The sequence below is a fragment of the Pseudophryne corroboree genome, chromosome 3 (genome assembly GCF_028390025.1).
Source record: "Pseudophryne corroboree isolate aPseCor3 chromosome 3, aPseCor3.hap2, whole genome shotgun sequence".
Classification (NCBI taxonomy): Eukaryota; Metazoa; Chordata; class Amphibia; order Anura; family Myobatrachidae; genus Pseudophryne; species Pseudophryne corroboree.
Window position 1 is genome coordinate 19,542,716 of NC_086446.1, and position 22,794 is coordinate 19,565,509.

Genomic DNA, 22,794 nt, shown 5'->3' on the forward strand with positions numbered 1-22,794 from the left:
GTGTGTTTATAAAGGGACGGGCGCTGCTTGTACTGTGTGTATATAAAGGGACGGGCGCTGCTTGTACTGTGTGTATATAAAGGGACGGGCGCTGCTTGTACTGTGTGTATATAAAGGGACGGGCGCTGCGTGTACTGTGTGTATATAAAGGGACGGGCGCTGCGTGTACTGTGTGTATATAAGGGACGGGCGCTGCGTGTACTGTGTGTATATAAAGGGACGGGCGCTGCGTGTACTGTGTGTATATAAGGGACGGGCGCTGCTTTTACTGTGTGTATATAAAGGGACAGGCGCTGCTTGTACTGTGTATATAAAGGGACAGGCGCTGCTTGTACTGTGTGTATATAAAGGGATGGGCGCTGCTTGTACTGTGTGTATATAAAGGGACAGGCGCTGCTTGTACTGTGTGTATATAAAGGACCGGCGCTGCTTGTACTGTGTGTATATAAAGGGACAGGCGCTGCTTGTACTGTGTGTTTATAAAGGGATGGGCGCTGCTTGTACTGTGTGTATATAAAGGGACGGGCGCTGCTTGTACTGTGTGTATATAAAGGGACGGGCGCTGCTTGTACTGTGTGTATATAAAGGGACGGGCGCTGCGTGTACTGTGTGTATATAAAGGGACGGGCGCTGCGTGTACTGTGTGTATATAAAGGGACGGGCGCTGCTTGTACTGTGTGTATATAAAGGGACGGGCGCTGCGTGTACTGTGTGTATATAAAGGGACAGGTGCTGCTTGTACTGTGTGTATATAAAGGGACAGGCGCTGCTTGTACTGTGTGTATATAAAGGGACGGGCGCTGCGTGTACTGTGTGTATATAAAGGGACGGGCGCTGCGTGTACTGTGTGTATATAAAGGGACGGGCGCTGCGTGTACTGTGTGTATATAAAGGGACGGGCGCTGCGTGTACTGTGTGTATATAAAGGGACAGGTGCTGCTTGTACTGTGTGTATATAAAGGGACAGGCGCTGCTTGTACTGTGTGTATATAAAGGGACGGGCGCTGCTTGTACTGTGTGTATATAAAGGGACGGGTGCTGCTTGTACTGTGTGTATATAAAGGGACGGGCGCTGCTTGTACTGTGTGTATATAAAGGGACAGGCGCTGCTTGTACTGTGTGTATATAAAGGGACAGGCGCTGCTTGTACTGTGTGTATATAAAGGGACGGGCGCTGCGTGTACTGTGTGTATATAAAGGGACGGGCGCTGCGTGTACTGTGTGTATATAAAGGGACAGGTGCTGCTTGTACTGTGTGTATATAAAGGGACAGGCGCTGCTTGTACTGTGTGTATATAAAGGGACAGGCGCTGCTTGTACTGTGTGTATATAAAGGGACGGGCGCTGCGTGTACTGTGTGTATATAAAGGGACGGGCGCTGCGTGTACTGTGTGTATATAAAGGGACAGGTGCTGCTTGTACTGTGTGTATATAAAGGGACAGGCGCTGCTTGTACTGTGTGTATATAAAGGGACGGGCGCTGCTTGTACTGTGTGTATATAAAGGGACGGGCGCTGCTTGTACTGTGTGTATATAAAGGGACAGGCGCTGCTTGTACTGTGTGTATATAAAGGACGGGTGCTGCTTGTACTGTGTGTATATAAAGGGACGGGCGCTGCTTGTACTGTGTGTATATAAAGGGACAGGCGCTGCTTGTACTGTGTGTATATAAAGGACGGGCGCTGCTTGTACTGTGTGTATATAAAGGGACAGGCGCTGCGTGTACTGTGTGTATATAAAGGGACGGGCGCTGCCTGTACTGTGTGTATATAAAGGACGGGCGCTGCTTGTACTGTGTGTATATAAAGGGACGGGCGCTGCTTGTACTGTGTGTATGTAAAGGGACGGGCGCTGCATGTACTGTGTGTATATAAAGGGACGTGCGCTGCTTTACTGTGTGTATATAAAGGGACGGGCGCTGCTTGTACTGTGTGTATATAAAGGGACGGGCGCTGCGTGTACTGTGTGTATATAAAGGGACAGGCGCTGCGTGTACTGTGTGTATATAAAGGGACGGGCGCTGCGTGTACTGTGTGTATATAAAGGGACGGGCGCTGCGTGTACTGTGTGTATATAAAGGGACGGGCGCTGCTTGTACTGTGTGTATATAAAGGGACAGGCGCTGCTTGTACTGTGTGTATATAAAGGACAGGCGCTGCTTGTAATGTGTGTATATAAAGGGACGGGCACTGCTTGTACTGTGTGTATATAAAGGGACGGGCGCTGCTTGTACTGTGTGTATATAAAGGGACGGGCGCTGCGTGTACTGTGTGTATATAAAGGGACGGGCGCTGCGTGTACTGTGTGTATGTAAAGGGACAGGTGCTGCTTGTACTGTGTGTATATAAAGGGACGGGCGCTGCGTGTACTGTGTGTATATAAAGGACAGGCGCTGCGTGTACTGTGTGTATATAAAGGGACGGGCGCTGCGTGTACTGTGTGTATATAAAGGGACGGGCGCTGCGTGTACTGTGTGTATATAAAGGACAGGCGCTGCGTGTACTGTGTGTATATAAAGGGACGGGCGCTGCGTGTACTGTGTGTATATAAAGGGACGGGCGCTGCTTGTACTGTGTGTATGTAAAGGGACGGGCGCTGCTTGTACTGTGTGTATATAAAGGGATGGGCGCTGCTTGTACTGTGTGTATATAAAGGGACGTGCGCTGCGTGTTCTGTGTGTATATAAAGGGACAGGTGCTGCTTGTACTGTGTGTATATAAAGGGACAGGCGCTGCTTGTACTGTGTGTATATAAAGGGACAGGTGCTGCTTGTACTGTGTGTATATAAAGGGACAGGCGCTGCGTGTTCTGTGTGTATATAAAGGGACAGGTGCTGCGTGTACTGTGTGTATATAAAGGGACGTGCGCTGCGTGTTCTGTGTGTATATAAAGGGACAGGTGCTGCGTGTACTTTGTGTATATAAAGGGACAGGCGCTGCTTGTACTGTGTGTATATAAAGGGACGGGCACTGCTTGTACTGTGTGTATATAAGGGACGGGCGCTGCTTGTACTGTGTGTATATAAGGGACGGGCGCTGCTTGTACTGTGTGTATATAAAGGGACGGGCGCTGCTTGTACTGTGTGTATATAAAGGGACGGGCGCTGCGTGTTCTGTGTGTATATAAAGGGACAGGTGCTGCGTGTACTGTGTGTATATAAAGGGACGGGCACTGCTTGTACTGTGTGTATATAAGGGACGGGCGCTGCTTGTACTGTGTGTATATAAAGGGACGGGCGCTGCGTGTACTGTGTGTATATAAAGGGACGGGCGCTGCGTGTACTGTGTGTATATAAAGGGACGGGCGCTGTGTGTACTGTGTGTATATAAAGGGACGGGCGCTGCTTGTACTGTGTGTATATAAAGGACGGGCGCTGCGTGTACTGTGTGTATGTAAAGGGACGGGCGCTGCTTGTACTGTGTGTATATAAAGGGACAGGCGCTGCTTGTACTGTGTGTATATAAAGGGACAGACGCTGCTTGTACTGTGTGTATATAAGGGACGGGCGCTGCTTGTACTGTGTGTATATAAGGGACGGGCGCTGCGTGTACTGTGTGTATATAAAGGGACAGGCGCTGCGTGTACTGTGTGTATATAAAGGGATGGGCGCTGCTTGTACTGTGTATATATAAAGGGACGGGCGCTGCCTGTACTGTGTGTATATAAAGGGATGGGCGCTGCTTGTACTGTGTGTGTATATAAAGGGATGGTCGCTGCGTGTACTGTGTGTATATAAAGGGACGGGCGCTGCGTGTACTGTGTGTATATAAAGGGACGGGCGCTGCGTGTACTGTGTGTATATAAAGGGACGGGCGCTGCTTGTACTGTGTGTATATAAAGGGACAGGCGCTGCTTGTACAGTGTGTATATAAAGGGACAGGCGCTGCTTGTACAGTGTGTATATAAAGGGACGGGCGCTGCTTGTACTGTGTGTATATAAAGGGACAGGCGCTGCTTGTACTGTGTGTATATAAAGGGACAGGCGCTGCGTGTACTGTGTGTATATAAAGGGACAGGTGCTGCTTGTACTGTGTGTATATAAAGGACGTGCGCTGCTTGTACTGTGTGTATATAAAGGGACGGACGCTGCGTGTACTGTGTGTATATAAAGGGACAGGCGCTGCTTGTACTGTGTGTATATAAAGGGACGGGCGCTGCGTGTACTGTGTGTATATAAAGGGACAGGCGCTGCGTGTACTGTGTGTATATAAAGGGACAGGCGCTGCTTTACTGTGTGTATATAAAGGGACAGGCGCTGCCTGTACTGTGTGTATATAAAGGGACGGGCGCTGCTTTACTGTGTGTATATAAAGGGACAGGCGCTGCTTGTACTGTGTATATATAAAGGGACAGGCGCTGCTTTACTGTGTGTATATAAAGGGACAGGCGCTGCCTGTACTGTGTGTATATAAAGGGACGGGCGCTGCCTGTACTGTGTGTATATAAAGGGACAGGCGCTGCTTGTACTGTGTGTATATAAAGGGACAGGTGCTGCTTGTACTGTGTGTATATAAAGGGACGGGCGCTGCTTGTACTGTGTGTATATAAAGGGACAGGCGCTGCTTGTACTGTGTGTATATAAAGGGACGGGCGCTGCTTTACTGTGTGTATATAAAGGGACAGGCGCTGCTTGTACTGTGTGTATATAAAGGGACGGGCGCTGCTTGTACTGTGTGTATATAAAGGGACGGGCGCTGCTTTACTGTGTGTATATAAAGGGACGGGCGCTGCTTTACTGTGTGTATATAAAGGGACGGGCGCTGCTTTACTGTGTGTATATAAAGGGACAGGCGCTGCTTGTACTGTGTGTATATAAAGGGACGGGCGCTGCTTGTACTGTGTGTATATAAAGGGACAGGCGCTGCATGTACTGTGTGTATATAAAGGGACGGGCGCTGCTTGTACTGTGTGTGTATATAAAGGGACAGGCGCTGCGTGTACTGTGTGTGTATATAAAGGGACAGGCGCTGCTTGTACTGTGTGTATATAAAGGGACAGGCGCTGCGTGTACTGTGTGTATATAAAGGGACAGGCGCTGCTTGTACTGTGTGTATATAAAGGGACGGACGCTGCGTGTACTGTGTGTATATAAAGAGACGGGCGCTGCTTGTACTGTGTGTATATAAAGGGACGGGCGCTGCTTGTACTGTGTGTATATAAAGGGACAGGCGCTGCTTGTACTGTGTGTATATAAAGGGACAGGCGCTGCGTGTACTATGTGTATGTAAAGGGACGGGCGCAGCGTGTACTGTGTGTATATAAAGGGACGGGCGCTGCTTGTACTGTGTGTATATAAATGGACAGGCGCTGCTTGTACTGTGTGTATATAAAGGGACAGGTGCTGCTTGTACTGTGTGTATGTAAAGGGACGGGCGCTGTGTGTATATAAAGGGACGGGTGCTGCTTGTACTGTGTGTATATAAAGGGACGGGCGCTGCTTGTACTGTGTGTATATAAAGGGACGGGCGCTGCGTGTACTGTGTGTATTTAAAGGGACGGGCGCTGCGTGTACTGTGTGTATATAAAGGGACGGGCGCTGCCTGTACTGTGTGTATATAAAGGGACGGGCGCTGCTTGTACTGTGTGTATATAAAGGGACAGGCGCTGCGTGTACTTTGTGTATATAGAGGGATGGGCGCTGCTTGTACTGTGTGTATATAAAGGGACGGGCGCTGCTTGTACTGTGTGTATATAAAGGGACAGGCGCTGCTTTTACTGTGTGTATATAAAGGGACAGGCGATGCGTGTACTGTGTGTATATAAGGGACGGGCGCTGCTTGTACTGTGTGTATATAAAGGACGGGCGCTGCGTGTACTGTGTGTATATAATGGGACGGGCACTGGTTGTACTGTGTGTATATAAAGGGAACAGACGCTGCTTGTACTGTGTGTATATAAAGGACGGGCGCTGCGTGTACTGTGTGTATATAATGGGACGGGCACTGCTTGTACTGTGTGTATATAAAGGGAACAGACGCTGCTTGTACTGTGTGTATATAAAGGGACAGACGCTGCTTGTACTGTGTGTATATAAAGGGACGGGCGCTGCGTGTACTGTGTGTATATAAGGGACGGGCGCTGTGTGTACTGTGTGTATGTAAAGGGACGGGCGCTGCGTGTACTGTGTGTATGTAAAGGGACGGGCGCTGCTTGTACTGTGTGTATGTAAAGGGACGGGCGCTGCGTGTACTGTATGTATAAAAAGGTACGGGCGCTGCTTGTACTGTGTGTATATAAAGGGACAGGCGCTGCTTGTACTGTGTGTATGCTGCTTGTACTGTGTGTACATAAAGGGACAGGCGCTGCTTGTACTGTGTGTATATAAAGGGACGGGCGCTGCGTGTACTGTGTGTATATAAAGGGACGGGCGCTGCTTGTACTGTGTGTATATAAAGGGACAGGCGCTGCTTGTACTGTGTGTATATAAAGGGACAGGCGCTGCTTGTACTGTGTGTATATAAAGGGACAGGCGCTGCTTGTACTGTGTGTATATAAAGGGACAGGCGCTGCTTGTACTGTGTGTATATAAAGGGACGGGCGCTGCTTGTACTGTGTGTATATAAAGGGACGGGCGCTGCGTGTACTGTGTGTATATAAAGGGACAGGCGCTGCTTGTACTGTGTGTTTATAAAGGGTCAGGCGCTGCTTGTACTGTGTGTATATAAAGGGACGGGCGCTGCTTTACTGTGTGTATATAAAGGGACAGGCGCTGCGTGTACTGTGTATTTATAAAGGGACGGGCGCTGCTTGTACTGTGTGTATATAAAGGGACAGGCGCTGCGTGTACTGTGTGTATATAAAGGGACGGGCGCTGCGTGTACTGTGTGTATATAAAGGGACAGGCGCTGCTTGTACTGTGTGTATATAAAGGGACAGGCGCTGCTTGTACTGTGTGTATATAAAGGACGGGCGCTGCTTGTACTGTGTGTATATAAAGGGACAGGCGCTGCTTGTACTGTGTGTATGTAAAGGGGCGGGCGCTGCGTGTACTGTGTGTATATAAAGGGACGGGCGCTGCTTGTACTGTGTGTATATAAAGGGACGGGCGCTGCTTGTACTGTGTGTATATAAAGGGACGGGCTCTGCTTGTACTGTGTGTATATAGAGGGATGGGCGCTGCTTGTACTGTGTGTATATAAAGGGACGGGCGCTGCTTGTACTGTGTGTATATAAAGGGACAGGCGCTGCATGTACTGTGTGTATATAAAGGGACGGGCGCTGCGTGTACTGTGTGTATATAAAGGGACAGGCGCTGCTTGTACTGTGTGTATATAAAGGGACGGGCGCTGCTTGTACTGTGTGTATATAAAGGGACGGGCGCTGCATGTACTGTGTGTATATAAAGGGACGGGCGCTGCGTGTACTGTGTGTATATAAAGGGACAGGCGCTGCTTGTACTGTGTGTATATAAAGGGACGGGCGCTGCTTTACTGTGTGTATATAAAGGGACAGGCGCTGTGTGTACTGTGTGTATATAAAGGGACGGGCACTGCTTGTACTGTGTGTATGTAAAGGGACGGGCGCTGCGTGTACTGTGTGTATATAAAGGGACGGGCGCTGCGTGTACTGTGTGTATATAAAGGGACGGGCGCTGCGTGTACTGTGTGTATATAAAGGGACGGGCGCTGCTTGTACTGTGTGTATATAAAGGGACAGGCGCTGCTTGTACTGTGTGTATATAAAGGACGGGCGCTGCTTGTACTCTGTGTATATAAAGGGACAGGTGCTGCTTGTACTGTGTGTATGTAAAGGGACGGGCGCTGCGTGTACTGTGTGTATATAAAGGGACGGGCGCTGCGTGTACTGTGTGTATATAAAGGGACGGGCGCTGCGTGTACTGTGTGTATATAAAGGGACGGGCGCTGCTTGTACTGTGTGTATATAAAGGGACGGGCGCTGCGTGTATTGTGTGTATATAAAGGGACGGGCGCTGCATGTACTGTGTGTATATAAAGGGACAGGCGCTGCATGTACTGTGTGTATATAAGGGACGGGCGCTGCTTGTACTGTGTGTATATAAAGGGACGGGCGCTGCTTGTACTGTGTGTATATAAAGGGACAGGCGCTGCTTGTACTGTGTGTATATAAAGGACGGGCGCTGCTTGTACTGTGTGTATATAAATGGACAGGCGCTGCTTGTACTGTGTGTATATAAGGGACGGGCGCTGCATGTACTGTGTGTATTTAAAGGGACAGGCGCTGCTTGTACTGTGTGTATATTAAGGGACAGGCGCTGCTTGTACTGTGTGTATATAAAGGGACAGGCGCTGCGTGTACTGTGTGTATATAAAGGGACAGGCGCTGTGTGTACTGTGTGTATATAAAGGGACAGGCGATGCTTGTACTGTGTGTATATAAAGGGACGGGCGCTGCTTGTACTGTGTGTATATAAAGGGACAGGCGCTGCTTGTACTGTGTGTATATAAAGGGACAGGCGCTGCGTGTACTGTGTGTATATAAAGGGACAGGCGCTGTGTGTACTGTGTGTATATAAAGGGACGGGTGCTACTTGTACTGTGTGTATATAAAGGGACGGGCGCTGCGTGTACTGTGTGTATATAAAGGGACAGGCGCTGCGTGTACTGTGTGTATATAAAGGGACAGGCGCTGCGTGTACTGTGTGTATATAAAGGGACAGGCGCTGCGTGTACTGTGTGTATATAAAGGGACAGGCGCTGTGTGTACTGTGTGTATATAAAGGGACAGGCGCTGTGTGTACTGTGTGTATATAAAGGGACGGGTGCTGCTTGTACTATGTGTATATAAAGGGACGGGTGCTGCTTGTACTGTGTGTATATAAAGGGATGGGCGCTGCTTGTACTGTGTGTATATAAAGGGACAGGCGCTGCGTGTACTGTGTGTATATAAAGGGATATGCGCTGCGTGTACTGTGTGTATATAAAGGGGCCCTGTGAGCTCATCTGACCTCTGAAGAATATCACTAGTGACATGGTGTATGCTATTGACGGTCGGAAAAGTGATTGTTCTGTCCTTCAATGGATCGTTCAGATGTCTACTCCGGATCTGTCGTCCCTCAGATGCCTCAACAAACTTTAGTTTTTTAACATGGAATGAGCAATCCCATTCTTGAATTCAGTATAGAAGGGAGACTCCATAACAGTATCCAGATGAAAGATCGACAGTGTGATAACAGGAGCCACGAGGCAGACAGTCCAGCACACCTCTGATAGCAGGAGCCATGAGGCAGACAGTCCAGCACACCGCACTTCTTCTGATAGCAGGAGCCATGAGGCAGACAGTCCAGCACACCATACCTCTGATAGCAGGAGCCATGAGGCAGACAGTCCAGCACACTGCACCTCTGATAGCAGGAGCCATGAGGCAGACAGTCCAGCACACTGCACCTCTGATAGCAGGAGCCACGAGGCAGACAGTCCAGCACACTACACCTCTGATAGCAGAAGCCATGAGGCAGACAGTCCAGCACACCATACCTCTGATAGCAGAAGCCATGAGGCAGACAGTCCAGCACACCATACCTCTGATAGCAGGAGCCATGAGGCAGACAGTCCAGCACACTGCACCTCTGATAGCAGGAGCCATGAGGCAGACAGTCCAGCACACCGCACCTCTGATAGCAGGAGCCATGAGGCAGACAGGCAAGCACACCGCACCTCTGATAGCAGGAGCCATGAGGCAGACAGGCAAGCACACCGCACCTCTGATAGCAGGAGCCATGAGGCAGACAGTCCAGCACCTCTGATAGCAGGAGCCACGAGGCAGACAGTCCAGCACACTACACCTGTGATAGCAGAAGCCATGAAGCAGACAGTCCAGCACACCGCACCTCTGATAGCAGGAGCCATGAGGCAGACAGGCAAGCACACCGCACCTCTTATAGCAGGAGCCATGAGGCAGACAGTCCAGCACACCGCATCTCTGATAGCAGGAGCCACGAGGCAGACAGTCCAGCACACTGCACCTCTGATAGCAGGAGCCACGAGGCAGACAGTCCAGCACACCGCACCTCTGATAGCAGGAGCCATGAGGCAGACAGTCCAGCACACCGCACCTCTGATAGCAGGAGCCACGAGGCAGACAGTCCAGCACACCGCACCTCTGATAGCAGGAGCCATGAGGCAGACAGTCCAGCACACCGCACCTCTGATAGCAGGAGCCACGAGGCAGACAGTCCAGCACACTGCACCTCTGATAGCAGGAGCCACGAGGCAGACAGTCCAGCACACCGCACCTCTGATAGCAGGAGCCATGAGGCAGACAGACCTGGTGATGTGACATTTAACCTCTCATGGGGTAGAGCAGGCATGTCCAAACTGCGGCCCTCCAGCTGTTGAGAAACTACACATCCCAGCATGCCCTGACACAGCTTTAGCATTCTATGACAGCAAAACTGTGTCAGGGCATGCTGGGATATGTAGTTTCACAACAGCTGGAGGGCCGCAGTTTGGACATGCCTGGGGTAGAGGATATAACCCTCTAGGGTTCCGGTATTAATAGTCAACCATGTTATGATCGACAGTCATTAGGTCGACCACTGTTGGTCGACACTGACATGGACACATGGTCGACACATGAAAAGGTCGATGTGACAGGACGGTACCGTACGAAAGCACTCGCCGCTTTCGCGTCCCGTTGGCTGCGCACAGAATGGAAGGTCAAGCCGCACGAGGCCTGACCACATAGGGGATTCCCGCTTACCGTCAGTAACCGCCTGTTACTGACTCCACCCACTGCGCTGTGGGCGGGTACTCGCTGCCACCACCAAACTCCTAACCTGCCTTGGCGTTTGGAACCACGGTTCTGCTCTGTATGTGCCGACGCACTGCCTTACCACAGCTGTGTGGTGCTGACGAATCCCCACTAGCCACTTGCTAGGCCTCTACCGGTAGCTGGCGGAAGGCGGAGCTTGGAGACGTTAGGTGCTTCCCTGGACAGCCGGAGAACGGAGCTAGGTTTGGCCTAACCCTGTTGGTCACAAGATGAAGCAGTCTTCTTGAGGCAATGATGTTATTGCTCAATAACCTTTAAAAAGGCTCCTCCCTATTGCTAGGGGCAACAGCATACAATCAGATGTTTTCAGCAGAATAAGATGTTACAATAACTACAACTTGGAGGCTCACCGGCATCCTCTTTTTATCTCAGTTCTACACACAGTACCACAGGGGGGTAAGCCCTCCCTGTCTTCTCCAACCAATCAGGTTATCGCAGAAAATATAAATAAATACAAGTTACATTTCAAAAGTTAAGAATTAGATAAAGCACATTCCTGCTCCTCTTCATATATAACCAAACCAGTGGCTTTCCCAAACACAATCTGATTATCATGTTCCTGTCTCTTTCACAAATGTAAATGTAACTTGCATTTCAATTGCATTCACCCTCTCACACATAGACAACGTTCTTATACTGTAAATTAAACATAATCTGCATCACACATAATGCAGCCTAAGAAATGTTACGTCAAACTGTTGTTGAATGAAAGCCACTAGTTTGCATTTGTAAAACACAATCTGATTAACATGTTCCTGTCTTCTCTAACATCTCCATGCAAACCCAGTTCACACAATATTCAGAGAAGACAGCAACAAATCCTTTCACCTGCATGTGTCTATAAAGTTACACAGAGACACATCTCAATCTCAAAGAAATGGCTTGTCCATACACCCCTTTCCTGGTGCCAGGGTCATCAGCATCTCAATTCCTAGGTGAGAAGCTTCCAAGCCATTTGTCCTCAAACGTAAATGCATTTTAAAACCAACACAGCTTACACATTCCTTCTAAGTGCTGGCATTTGCATGCAATGTAAATGTGCAATCTTACAACTGTGCCTATTGCCTTAAATATAACATTGGTGAAAACACAGTATTAAATATATTTTTAAATACCCGGTGCCTAGCACCCACACTACATTTAAAGATGGCGCTTAGCACCAGCACAGTTTAAAAGTGGCGCCAAGCGCCCATTGTCCTCCTAATGGCGCCGGGCACTAGGGGTTAACCCCTTCAGTGCGGCGGCGGCCATTTCACGTGTGGCTGGTTAGTCTCTCCGGTCACACTCCTCCCCCCCCCATTCAAGCGGGTCAACCAGGGACCCATGTCCCAACGATTTGGGTCCTGGTCCCGCAGTCCGTTGGGGTGAAGGGGACGTTACCTGGGGGGTGTAGGCTCCGGCCTAGACAGTTCATCCCTAGTGTAGTGGGCCTCTCTTCGTGGGTGCACAATGTGCAAATAGTCCACCTGAAGTCCAAGTTCAAGGCTCCACCACAAAAGTCTGTCCAATTTCCCCAAGGTAGGTTGCCGCCACCTAACGGGTGGGTGGTAAGTCACCACGGTGGGGGGCCGGTTACAAACAAGTGCCACCCAAGGTGTCCCAATTGTGGCATACCCCACCTCCCACCATAGCAGTTTTCTGCTCAAACAGGCCACAGGGTGCTCCTGCCCATATGGCTCTTTCTGGCTCGGTACTGCTCCCAGTCCGTGCAGTGGCGCAGTAGTTCGTAACACACAGTCCTGGTCAAGAATGTGCGCCATCAGCACTGGAGCGGGTACCCGAGCCTCCTTCAATGACTGGAATGCCAACTCGCAAGCGGGTGCAAAGTCCACTGACTTGGGAATGCCCTTCCTAGCCATCTCTGTAAAGGGGTTCACTACAGGACTAAAGTCAATGACAACGTGTCCGTAGGGCCTTACAGGTTCTAAGGTCAGTACCGGTCTGGGTGATGTGGGTCGGGGACAGCCTCTGGTTGCCTCCACCCCCTCTGGTTTGGGTCAACCCCTGTCTCCTCCCACATGGTGCCCCAGGCACTGCACCTCCGTCATACCTATCTGGCAACTGTCTGCCCTAACTGTCAGACCTGCCCTCCCATCCTCCTCTGTCGACCTATGACTCGGGAACCCTACCCTGTCACCTAGGCCTACTCCTTCCTCCTCGTCCGCTACCTGTGCCACAGTGATTGCGGCCAGACCACCAGCCTCTGGATCCTGTGTGGCATCCACTACAGGGAGGTTGCGTGTCTTCTCCGATCTACGGTGCACAGGTAGGGGACCTGCTATGTCCACAGCAATTTGCTGCAAGGGTTCTCCTATGGGCAGAGGCCCAAAGACAACACAACCGCTGGAGTGCCCCGGCTGCCAACGCATGGCACCAGCCTTACAGTTGGTCTGGGCGTCATCCGACATTCCAGACCAGGGTAAGCACTGTGTCAGGCACTTCAGGGTACGGTCTGTCTCCGGGTTACTGTCCAAAGGGGTTTCGCTGGCAACCGACACTGGTTGCGCAGCAACGTTCCCTGAGGGGACCAGTTGGACACATTCCCTATCTGGTCTATCCCCTCCCACTTTCCTGTCTACCCTGTACCTTAACCCTTCCCGCCAGGTCAAACTTCCTGCCCCAACCCTGTCAAGGCCGCTGCCAGAGTGGCGCCTCATGCCTTTCGGGGGATGGGTCAGAGAGTTGAGCCTCCCTAAACTCCTGCCTGTGGCCCTCAATCTCTCCTAAATTGGGACACTCTACAGGGGGATCTAGGTGGGGACTACTAGGGTCAGTCTGGTAGGGGTCAGTCATGGAAAAGTCAGTGTGGTTTCTCATACTCACCGCCGGAGTTGGCAAACCACTTGGGTCAGGAGCATCATTGGGCACCCCCACAGGATCAAACGAGCTGGAACCGACATCCTCTGCGTTGCTAGTGGACGTGGGCATACCAGAGGCAAAAGGCATGCGGGGTCGATGTGCCGATCTAGCCACTGTAATCTTTTCCTCTGGGCTGGTTGATGCTGTGGTTGGCTGTGCTGGCAGTTGTCTAGCAGCTGTAGTCTTTTGCTCTGGGCTGGGCTGTGCTGGAGCAGCTGATGTCAACGGTGGTTGTGGAACTTGACTCCGGGGAATGGCGCCAACAAACGTAGTGACGATCCCACCACCCAGATCATTTCCTAGGACCACATCAGTTGGGAGACCATCCATGACGGCAACTTCTCGCAACTCTGGTCCAGCTCCCCAGTCCAGGTAGACTCTTGCCATGGGAACCGCTTTCTCCATTCCATCTGCCAGGGTGACCTTGGCAGTGCGACCCTGCAATACTGCAGCAGGATCTATAAGGTAGGGGCTCACCACAGTGATTGAGGTCCCAGAGTCTCTTAGGCCTTCTCCCTGCAGGGGTCCCACGTGGACCGGCTGCAGGTGCCTCCACATGTTGTGTATGGGCTGTTTGGCCATGCAGGTGACTCTCTCCGCAGAGTGCACCTTTCTCTCACCACACTCCATCGGACTGACTGGAGGGGGAACAGTCTCTGTAGGCTCATCTCCTCTCGTCAAACAAGCGATCCGGGCTCCAGCACTCGGATTTGGGGCACGAGTCTGGGGTGCTTGGGATGCAGGACAGTTCATCCTCAGATGTCCGATTTTCCCACAGCCGTAGCACTTCTTCTCCAGTCGTGGCACCGATGATCTCTGATCAGTTGCAGGGACGCTGCGGTGCGGTTGCTGGCCAAGAGCACCCGGGTTGGAAGATGCTTGTCTTTGGGGGTGATGAGCTGAAGAGGGGGGTCCCCTTGGTGGTGCAGTCTTTTGGAGCTGGCTGCTGGCTGGGCGCTTCTGCCCCTGCAGCCAAATTGCCACATACTTGTCGGCTAATTGGGCAGCCATCTTTAAGCTGGGTGGCTCCCGATCTAGCACCCACTCCTTCACTTCTTGGGCGCACCTGCGGTAGAACTGCTCCCTGCAGATCAGGTCGATCAGTGCGTCCCATGTAGTGGCTTCCGAATCCTTCACCCACTTCACCACGTACTGCCGCAGCTGGGTGGCGAACTGCTCATGGGTGCTGCTAGGATTCTTGGGCAAGTCTCTGAACTTCTTCCTGTAAGACTCTGGAGTGATGAAGAATCGCTGGAGGAGGGCCTTCGCGACTTTGTCGTAGTTCCCACAGTCCTCCGTGGCCACTCCTCGATAGGCCTCCAAGGCCTCTCCATGCAGAGTGGGCACAAGGTGTCTCACCCACTCCGACTCGGGTAGATCGTGTAGTTTACAAGTCCTTTCAAAAACTTGCAAATGTCCATCAATGTCCCCATCACTGTCTGCAAACTTGGCAAACTGAACTTGTCCTGATCTGTGTACAACAGCTGACAACGGCTCCCGGGGTACCACGGCTTGTGATGCCCGCTCCGCATGCCACATCCGAATGACAAGCATGCGTTCTTGCTCCGTTGCTCTTTCCCCCAATTCCGCTAGCCGATCTGCTAGGGTATCCGGGCCGCCCCCCCTGGGGCGTTGGGATCCTGTCCCTGCTATGGATGGCTGGGAAACATGGCTGCTGTGAGAGAGGGCGGGGCTTGTGGATCTCACCGGTTCTGTACGAAGGTCCACTGGTATGCCGTCCTCTGCGATGCTGACGCCGTCAGTGCTTTCCACCTCCGCCCGATGAGACTCCTCCCAGCTCCTGAGCGCCGCCTTCATGACGCTTCTGGACGCGTTGGAAGGGATATACACACCCTTCTCCTGGCACACGATCTCCAGATCATCCTTGGACATTCCGCTGAATTCCGCCATCTTGTGCGTTCTCCTGCGCTGCAGTTACTCCTCTCCTGAGTAACTCGGCTTCTCCAATCAGGTGATGAAAAGCCGCCTGGGAATATCCCACCGCTATGCCAACAATTTCTGTGACAGGACGGTACCGTACGAAAGCACTCGACGCTTTCGCGTCCCGTTGGCTGCGCACAGAATGGAAGGTCAAGCCGCACGAGGCCTGACCACATAGGGGATTCCCGCTTACCGTCAGTAACTGCCTGTTACTGACTCCACCCACTGCGCTGTGGGCGGGTTCTCGCTGCCACCACCAAACTCCTAACCTGCCGTGGCGTTTGGAACCACGGTTCTGCTCTGTATGTGCCGACGCACTGCCTTACCACAGCTGTGTGGTGCTGACGAATCCCCACTAGCCACTTGCTAGGCCTCTACCGGTAGCTGGCGGAAGGCGGAGCTTGGAGACGTTAGGTGCTTCCCTGGACAGCCGGAAAACGGAGCTAGGTTTGGCCTAACCCTGTTGGTCACAAGATGAAGCAATCTTCTTGAGGCAGATGATGTTTATTGCTCAATAACCTTTAAAAAGGCTCCTCCCTATTGCTAGGGGCAACAGCATACAATCAGATGTTTTCAGCAGAATAAGATGTTACAATAACTACAACTTGGAGGCTCACCGGCATCCTCTTTTTATCTCAGTTCTACACACAGTACCACAGGGGGGTAAGCCCTCCCTGTCTTCTCCAACCAATCAGGTTATCGCAGAAAATATAAATAAATACAAGTTACATTTCAAAAGTTAAGAATTAGATAAAGCACATTCCTGCTCCTCTTCATATATAACCAAACCAGTGGCTTTCCCAAACACAATCTGATTATCATGTTCCTGTCTCTTTCACAAATGTAAATGTAACTTGCATTTCAATTGCATTCACCCTCTCACACATAGACAACGTTCTTATACTGTAAATTAAACATAATCTGCATCACACATAATGCAGCCTAAGAAATGTTACGTCAAACTGTTGTTGAATGAAACCCACTAGTTTGCATTTGTAAAACAATCTGATTAACATGTTCCTGTCTTCTCTAACATCTCCATGCAAACCCAGTTCACACAATATTCAGAGAAGACAGCAACAAATCCTTTCACCTGCATGTGTCTATAAAGTTACACAGAGACACACCTCAATCTCAAAGAAATGGCTTGTCCATACACCCCTTTCCAGGTGCCAGGGTCATCAGCATCTCAATTCCTAGGTGAGAAGCTTCCAAGCCATTTGTCCTCAAACGTAAATGCATTTTAAAACCAACACAGCTTACACATTCCTTCTAAGTGCTGGCATTTGCATGCAATGTAAATGTGCAATCTTACAACTGTGCCTATTGCCTTAAATATAACATTGGTGAAAACACAGTATTAAATATATTTTTAAATACCCGGTGCCTAGCACCCACACTACATTTAAAGATGGCGCTTAGCACCAGTGCACAGTTTAAAAGTGGCGCCAAGCGCCCATTGTCCTAATGGCGCCGGGCACTAGGGGTTAACCCCTTCAGTGCGGCGGCGGCCATTTCACGTGTGGCTGGTTAGTCTCTCCAGTCACAGTCGACATGAGATTTTTTACTTTTTTTGGTGTCGTTCTCTGCGTAAAGTGACGGGGAACCCCAATTAGTGCACCGCGTCCCCTCGCATGGCTCACTTTGCTCGCCATGCTTCGGGCAAGGTGCCTCGCTCCGCTGCGCTCAGCACAGATTATCGTTCCCAATCGTTGTCCACGTGGATCGTAAAGTATGGAAAAGTTCCCCAAAAGGATTTTTTTTTTAAACTCATGTCGACCATGTGTCCATGTTGACCATGTCAGTGTCGACCAATGGTGGTCGACCTAATGACTGTCGACAATAACATGGTCGACCATCCAAACGGATACCACCCCCTAGTTATGGCTGCTGTGTATTTCCTCCAGTAACATATTTTGCTTATGTGTATTTTATTTTTTGTAGATGGATGTAACAGAGGAAATATATTGTCTGAACAACACATTTTATCTCTAGATTGTGAAATCGAAGATATCACACAAGATTCTTTGGAAGAAAATCTTGTGAGCCTAATTCTACATCCAGTACCTCACAGTGCAGATATATCATCTGTTACCGCTAGTCATGAGGAATGTTCTCCTGATACTTCAGATAGTGATCCAATTCTCAAAGCTCTTAGAGTAGAAACAACGTTTCCCTGTTCTGTAGATGCCAAATGTTTTACACAGAGCACAAAGCTTATTACCCATCAGCCACCTCAGACAGGTGAGAGGCCATTCCCATGTTCTGAGTGTGGGAAATGTTTTACACTCAAATCATACCTTGTTACACATCAGAGAAGTCACACAGGTGAGAAACCATTTCCATGTTCTGAGTGTGGGAAATGTTTTACAGATAAATCAAATTTTCTTAGACATCATAGAAGTCACACAGGTGAGAAACCATTTTCATGCTCTGAGTGTGGGACTAGGTTTACATGTAAATCAAGTCTTGTTGTGCATGAGAGATGTCACACAGGTAAAAGACCATTTCCTTGCTCTGAGTGTGGGAAATGTTTTACACAGAAACCACATCTTATTATACATCAGAGAACTCACACAGGTGAGAAGCCGTTTTCCTGCTCTGCGTGTGGGAAATGTTTTGCACAAAAATCAACTTTTATTAAACATGAGAAAAGACACAAATAAGAGGACATTTCCATGTTCTGAATGTGGGAAATGTTTTACACAAACATCAGCTCAGTATTTTTAGGATATTCTAGCATTATCTGTCTGTGACATAAAAATCATCAGCAGAGGCGACCTAATTACTAAATTGAATGGAAAAGTTATAAAGTGATGTAAGAAAAATAACAGTTGTTTCGTTTGTATGAAAAACAAGTCCCATAGAGGTGATGTAAATGAATATCCATAAATATATTTGAGATAAGATTTAACAAGCACATCAAACTTCTATATTCAATAAACAAATTTCACCATTATGTTAGATTTTTTATTTTGTTTTTTTCCCCCATATTTTTAGAAAGAGAAAGGTTTAGAAAGAGTTTGCAAACAATATAGTACAGGACGTTTGTTACATGTTACTGGAGCTGTGCAAGACAGAATTCTACATAGATATAGAAAGAAGATATGAATGTATAAAACATTAATATTCAAAGTGTTAGTTTCATTTTCGTAAAATGTCATTTAAACGAAAAGTTTCAATAAAGCAGAGATTAAATAACACATACGTTTTGTGTCTTATTGGTGACAAACATAGTGGTGCCCACGTGGAATAACACGCACAGATTCAATTGTCTATAGAAAACGTGACAAATAATATAAATATTTAACTATCAATATACACATATTGGGTACAGTATAAAGAAGTTCCCTGCTACTGCTGGCCTCCTGTTCCCTGCTACCTGCAGGCCCCCTGTTTCCAGCTAGTGCCGGCCTCCTGTTCCCAGCTACTGCAGGCCTCCTGTTTCCTGCTAGTGTCGGCCTCCTGTTCCCTGCTACTACCGGCCTCCTGTTCCCTGCTAGTGCCGGCCTCCTGTTTACCAGCTACTGCAGGCCTCCTATTCCCTGCTACTGCCGGCCTCCTGTTCCCTGCTAGTGCCGGCCTCCTGTTCCCTGCTAGTGCCGGCCTCCTGTTCCCTGCTAGTGCCGGCCTCCTGTTCCCAGCTACTGCAGGCCTCCTGTTCCCTGCTACTGTCGGCCTCCTGTTCCTTGCTACTGCCAGCCTCCTGTCCCCAGCTAGTGCCGGCCTCCTGTCCTCCGCTACTGTCGGCCTCCTATCCACGGCTAGTAATGGCCTGTCCTCGGCTAGTGCATGCTTCCTGTCCCCAGCTAGGGCTGGTCTCCTTTCTTGCTAGCAGTGGCTTCCTGTTCCCAGCTAGCGCCGGCCTCCTGTTCCCTGCTAGCGTCAACCTCCTATTCTTAGTTAGCTCCGGCCTCCTGTTCCCAGCTAGCGCTAGCCTCCTATTCCCAGCTAGCACCAGCCCTCTGTTACTGCTAGTACCTGCTCCCTGTTTCCTTCTAGTGCCAGCCACCTGTCCCCAGCAATTGTTGGCTTCCTGTTCCCTGCTAGTACCGGCCTCCTGTTCCCTGATAGCGCCGGCCTCTTATTTGCTGCTAGTGCTAGCCTCCTGTTTGCTGCTAGCGCTAGCCTCCTGTCCCTAGCTAGTCTGGCCTCCTGTTAACTGCTAGCGCTATCCTTCTTTCCCCAGCTAGAGCTTTACCTCCTGTCCCCAGCTAGTGCTGTCCTCCTGTCCCCATCTAGTGCTGGCCTCCTGCTCACTGCTAGAGCCGGCCTCCTGTTCTCTGCACGTGCTGGCCTCCTGTCCCCAGCTAGTGCTGGCATCCTGTTCCCTCTAGTGCCGACCTCCTGTTCCCTGCTAGTGCCGACCTCCTGTTCTCAGCTACTGCTGGCCTCCTATTCCCAGCTACTGCTGGCCTCCTGTTCCCTGCTAGTGCCAACCTCCTGTTCTCTGCTAGTGCTGGCCTCCTGTCCATAGCTAGTGCTGACCTCCTGTTCCCTGCTAGTGCCGACCTCCTGTTCCCTGCTAGTGCCGGCCTCCTGTTCTTTTTTTTTTTTTAAATTCAATAACTTTTTATTGAGATTTTAAATTTGGTATAAATACAAATACAGAACAAATTGAAAATGCTGTAGCATGTGCAGGTATTCTTGGCAGAATATAGAATATACATCAAAAAGCTGCAGATCATGATGACACATGGCATACGATTCAGCATAAGTAGATTGACTCCCCACACCATAGTACACAGAGGCCCACAGGCGCCATGTGGGCCCACACAATTTATCCACAGAATAAAATGGGGAGTATCTAGTCCCTACACATGTCACTGTGAAGACACATCGTCGTTAAGTATAATCCAATAGGATATAAAACATCTGCCAAACAGCCACAAAAAGAAAACAAAACCCACAAAAACAAACCACCCCTAGAACCCCCCACCCTGTATAACCTACCCCCAACTCAGGTATACTTGGATCCCTAAACCCCCTGTGGCCGGAGAGGCTCCAGCCACGCGGAAAATGGCCGCCGTGGCACTGAAGGGGTTAACCCCTAGTGCCCGGCGCCATTCTAACAGACAAGGGGCGCTTGGCGCCAGATTTAAAAAGTAATGGGCGCTAGGCGCCGTGTTTGTAAAATGTTTAAATACTGTACTTTTTATTGTGTGCCGTGGTCCCGGACCTCTCCGGAGACCACGGCAGTGAGGGCAGCCCCCGGCGCGCTCAGCAGAGTGTGCGCGCCGGGGGAGAGGGCAGACGCTGACCGCCGGAGTCCGGGAGCTCCGCTCCCGGCAGCGGTCGGTGCAGCCCCGGGCGCACTGAAGTGTGCGCGCCGGGGAGAAGGGAGAGCCGCCGCTGGGGGCCGGGAGCTTTGCTCCCGGCGCCTCAGCCCAGCACGGGTGGCCAGCCGCAGCAGCCGGGGCGGACGTCCCGGGCTGCTGGCCGGCAAGGGGGGGTGCGCCGCAGCCCGGCTCCCCGCCGGACGCTGCGGCGAGACACCAAAATCAGCGCCGCATACAGGGGACCGGGCTAGCCGGCTCCCTGCGAGGCCACCACAGGCGCCGCTCATGGAGGACCGGGCTAGCCGGCTCCCTAGCGACGTGGGTGCAATTAGGCTGGTGAGCAGGATGATGAGCGCTGGGGTCCGGGAGCTACGCTCCCGGCACTTCAGCGCTGCAATAGAGCCAGAGTCACGGCGGCCGGGACAAGTGTCCCGGGCCGCCGGGCTTCGGTACAGGGGGGTGCGCCGCTGCGTGCGGCGAGGCCACAAAGTTAGTGCCACACTGGGGGGACAGGGACCCCAGTGGCAGGCAGGCAGGCTGGAGGGTGGGGGAAGCCAGCCCCATACCTCCAGCACTGAGAGAGCCCTAGCAGCCAGGCTGCAGGGCTAGGGGAGCCAGCACAGACAGGGTCCTAGCAGCCAGGCTGCAGGACTAGGACACAGTATTCCACAAACCAGACATTGTGTAAAAAAAAAGAATTTACTCACCGGTAATTCTATTTCTCGTAGTCCGTAGTGGATGCTGGGGACTCCGTAAGGACCATGGGGAATAGACGGGCTCCGCAGGAGACTGGGCACTCTATAAGAAAGATTTGGTACTATCTGGTGTGCACTGGCTCCTCCCTCTATGCCCCTCCTCCAGACCTCAGTTAGGATACTGTGCCCGGAAGAGCTGACACATTAAGGAAGGATTTTGAATCCCGGGTAAGACTCATACCAGCCACACCAATCACACCGTATAACTCGTGATATTATACCCAGTTAACAGTATGAAATATAACTGAGCCTCTCAACAGATGGCTCAACAATAACCCTTTAGTTAGGCAATAACTATATACAAGTATCGCAGACAATCCGCACTTGGGATGGGCACTGTGACAGGACGGTACCGTACGGAAGCACTCGCCGCTTGCCGCGTCCCGTCGACTGCGCACAGATTGGAAGGTCAAGCCGCACGAGGCCTGACCACATAGGGGATTCCCGCTTACCGTCAGTAACCGCCTGTTACTGACTCCACCCACTGCGTTGTGGGCGGGTTCTTGCTGCCACCACCAAACTCCTAACCTGCCGTGGCGTTTGGAACCACGGTTCTGCTCTGTATGTGCCGACGCACTGCCTTACCACAGCTGTGTGGTGCTGACGAATCCCCACTAGCCACTTGCTAGGCCTCTACCGGTAGCTGGCGGAAGGCGGAGCTTGGAGACGCTAGGTACTTCCCTGGACAGCCGGAGGACGGGGCTAGGTTTGGCCTAACCCTGTTGGTCACAAGATGAAGCAATCTTCTTGAGGCAAAGATGTTTATTTGCGCAATAGTTCTAAAGAGAACCCTTCCCTATTGCTAGGGGCAACAGCATACAATCAGATGTTTCAGCAGAATAAAGATGGTACAACTACAACTCTGGAGGCACGCAGGTCTCCTTTTTATGTCAGTTTTCCACACAGTATCACAGGGGGGTAAGCCCTCCCTGTCTTCTCCAACCAATCAGGTTATTTTACAAAATACCAATAAATTACATTTTACAAGGATATAAGTGCAATAAAACAATATCCTCCTTCCTGTCACCCAGACAACGTTTGGTATCAGATTAACATTCACTATTGATAAATTTATCACATATCTTCAAAATACAAATGTGTCTGGTCATTCCCATCTGCAGGCAATCCCAGTGTTTAAGATTACAACAGGAATAGCTACAATACAAACAAACGGTCTTCCTTCCTTTATCTGCCATTCACGGGTCGTA

General features: G+C 50.5%; 1 protein-coding gene across 5 annotated transcripts in view; it reads left to right on the forward strand.

Moving 5' to 3' along the window:
• Window positions 1–18,755, forward strand: part of LOC135054546 (oocyte zinc finger protein XlCOF8.4-like) — a 106,378-nt gene extending 87,623 nt beyond the window's left edge. For 4 of the 5 annotated variants that reach the window (XM_063957694.1, XM_063957692.1, XM_063957695.1 and 1 more), the window contains one exon: window positions 17,497–18,755. In XM_063957694.1, the coding sequence (XP_063813764.1) occupies window positions 17,497–18,218 (722 nt within the window). In that variant the 3' untranslated portion in view covers window positions 18,219–18,755. The remainder of the gene's footprint in view (window positions 1–17,496) is intronic. The other variant, XM_063957696.1, reaches the window with a different exon arrangement.
• Window positions 18,756–22,794: the final 4,039 nt, after the last annotated feature.